Source organism: Diaphorina citri, unplaced genomic scaffold (genome assembly GCF_000475195.1).
Source record: "Diaphorina citri unplaced genomic scaffold, Diaci psyllid genome assembly version 1.1 scaffold1790, whole genome shotgun sequence".
In the NCBI taxonomy this organism is placed as follows: domain Eukaryota; kingdom Metazoa; phylum Arthropoda; class Insecta; order Hemiptera; family Psyllidae; genus Diaphorina; species Diaphorina citri.
This window is the reverse complement of record NW_007379216.1, coordinates 87,933-89,963: the sequence shown is the minus strand read 5'-3', so window position 1 is coordinate 89,963 and position 2,031 is coordinate 87,933. Positions and strand designations below refer to the sequence as shown.

At 34.9% G+C, this 2,031-nt stretch overlaps 1 protein-coding gene across 1 annotated transcript; it reads left to right on the top strand.

Annotated features, from left to right (window-relative positions):
• Positions 1-308: 308 nt before the first annotated feature.
• LOC103517267 (ubiquitin-fold modifier 1) lies at positions 309-1,712 on the top strand. Its single transcript, XM_008482290.3, has 2 exons — positions 309-395; positions 551-1,712. Exon 2 carries the CDS (start codon positions 637-639, stop codon positions 907-909), a length of 273 nt encoding a protein of 90 aa, XP_008480512.1. The 5' UTR covers positions 309-395; positions 551-636; the 3' UTR covers positions 910-1,712.
• Positions 1,713-2,031: the final 319 nt, after the last annotated feature.

The window sequence follows — 2,031 nt, the reverse complement described above, 5'->3', positions numbered from 1 at the left end:
AATACTCACAAAAGTATATTTTAAACGGACGTAACACCTCTCACACAAACGGTTTACTCAAGAACTGAAAAAAAAAAAAATAATAAATAAACAACAAATCTAGCTAGCGTGTATCGGATCTAGCATTTCCCCTCATTTTTCACAAGAATGTGGTTCCCCTACCCGTTGCATTTCCGGCCCGCCACTGAAATGGTACAACTAGCGGCACCTTGTAGAAAACCTCGGAACTACGCTCCATTTGCGATGTTTTCCAATCCGTTGTGGGAACCTCGGATGGTGATGCCCTCTATATTTGAAACGATGAACTAATGATTTGTTGATGTGGAAGTAGTGGAAGTAAGTTATCACAAAAGACACAAAAGTGATAAAAAAAAGAAACATTTTTCTTAAATCTATTTCCAATCCGTTGTGGGAACCTCGGATGGTGATGCCCTCTATATTTGAAACGATGAACTAATGATTTGTTGATTGTTGATGTGGAAGGTGGAAGTAGGTAGTAAGTTATGTTATCACAAAAGTGATAAAAAAAGAAACATTTTTCTTAAATCTCAAGTTCTAAAGACTTGCAAGTGATTATTGCTCTTTATAGAGTGCTTTTCAGTGAATCTACAAGTCCTTTTAATCTCTCGGTGAGTAATGGCGGCAGCAGCAACTAACAAAGTCACATTCAAAATCATCCTCACCTCAGATCCCAAGTTACCGTTCAAAGTCTTGAGTGTGCCAGATGCTACACCATTCACTGCTGTGTTGAAATTTGCAGCCGAAGAGTTCAAAGTCTCACCAGAGACTTCAGCGATCATAACAGACGATGGAATTGGTATTAATCCTCAGCAAACAGCTGGTACAGTGTTCATGAAGCATGGATGTGAACTTCGACTGATTCCGAGAGACAGAGTTGGGTCAAGATGACTCACAGCTGTTAGTTTTCCAAGGAGGTACTAAATTCCATTTCATAACTATCCATTGACAAATACTACAGCATTTTTTATGAATGGAAGAACACATTCACGCTGTATATTACTTATCCACTGAAGGCTGACCTATATTGTAAATACCTCTTCTGTTTTTTGTCTTGCATTCAGCAAGTCATTTCCAATGCAATGTAAATAAACCCCTGCATAAAAAAACCCTCAGTAAATGTAGAAAATTAAGCATCTATTTTCCATTAACTTGATCTGTTTCACTGCACAAGTACTAGTTCTGGAAAATCTAGTGCTTGTTTACCAGAGGAGAGTGAATAAAGTGAAGTTGTAAGTTCTTTAGGGGATGTGTCTCTAAATTAATGATGGTCCAATAACCACTTTGCACTTGTGCTAAAGTTGGTGCCCTAACTTAGTTTGCTCTTTAGATAGGACCAAGATCAGAGATCAAAAGAAATTGGCAGTTCCTGTTTAGTTTTAAGCAACAACTCTTGCAGATTGGACTCTATCATGTTGTACCATTTACAGCTCGTGTTGACTATGTATTCCCAATATTATGAAAAAAGCTATATTGTTAACTTACCAGTATTTTTATTTTTCTATAGCCTGTGAAAAGGAGTAGTACCTGGTGAAAATTGTCCATAATTCACTTGAAAAAAATTACTTTAATTATAGTAACAATGTTGATTGTAAAAAAAATACATATTTTATAATGAGACATTTTTCACCAGGTAGGTACCTAAAAAGAAATAAATGACCCATTTGTTGAACATTTACTGTCAAATATTACAATTATATTGTTTCTAATTTTAACTATCTTTCTATTCAAAATAGGCACTTTGTGTATAATATTTAAACAATCATATACAACTACAATACACATAATACTCAACATATAGTGTCCTAAACCAATGGACATGGACGTTAACACAACTATTTTCAGAACCAAATATTTTACCTACCATGCTCAATGTGGCTTAACTTCAGTGATTAATTAGTAGAGGGAAAAGGAAAAACTTGGTTCTATACAGACTCAACAAAAATATCAAAAAACTAGATTATGATAAGAGCAACTATTCTAAGAAATTCAATATTGATTTCTGAGATCTTT

What these genes read in the sequence shown, in the direction of transcription:
- LOC103517267 (XM_008482290.3), top strand. Translation starts at nt 637, where the DNA reads ATGGCGGCAGCAGCAACTAACAAAGTCACATTCAAAATCATCCTCACC.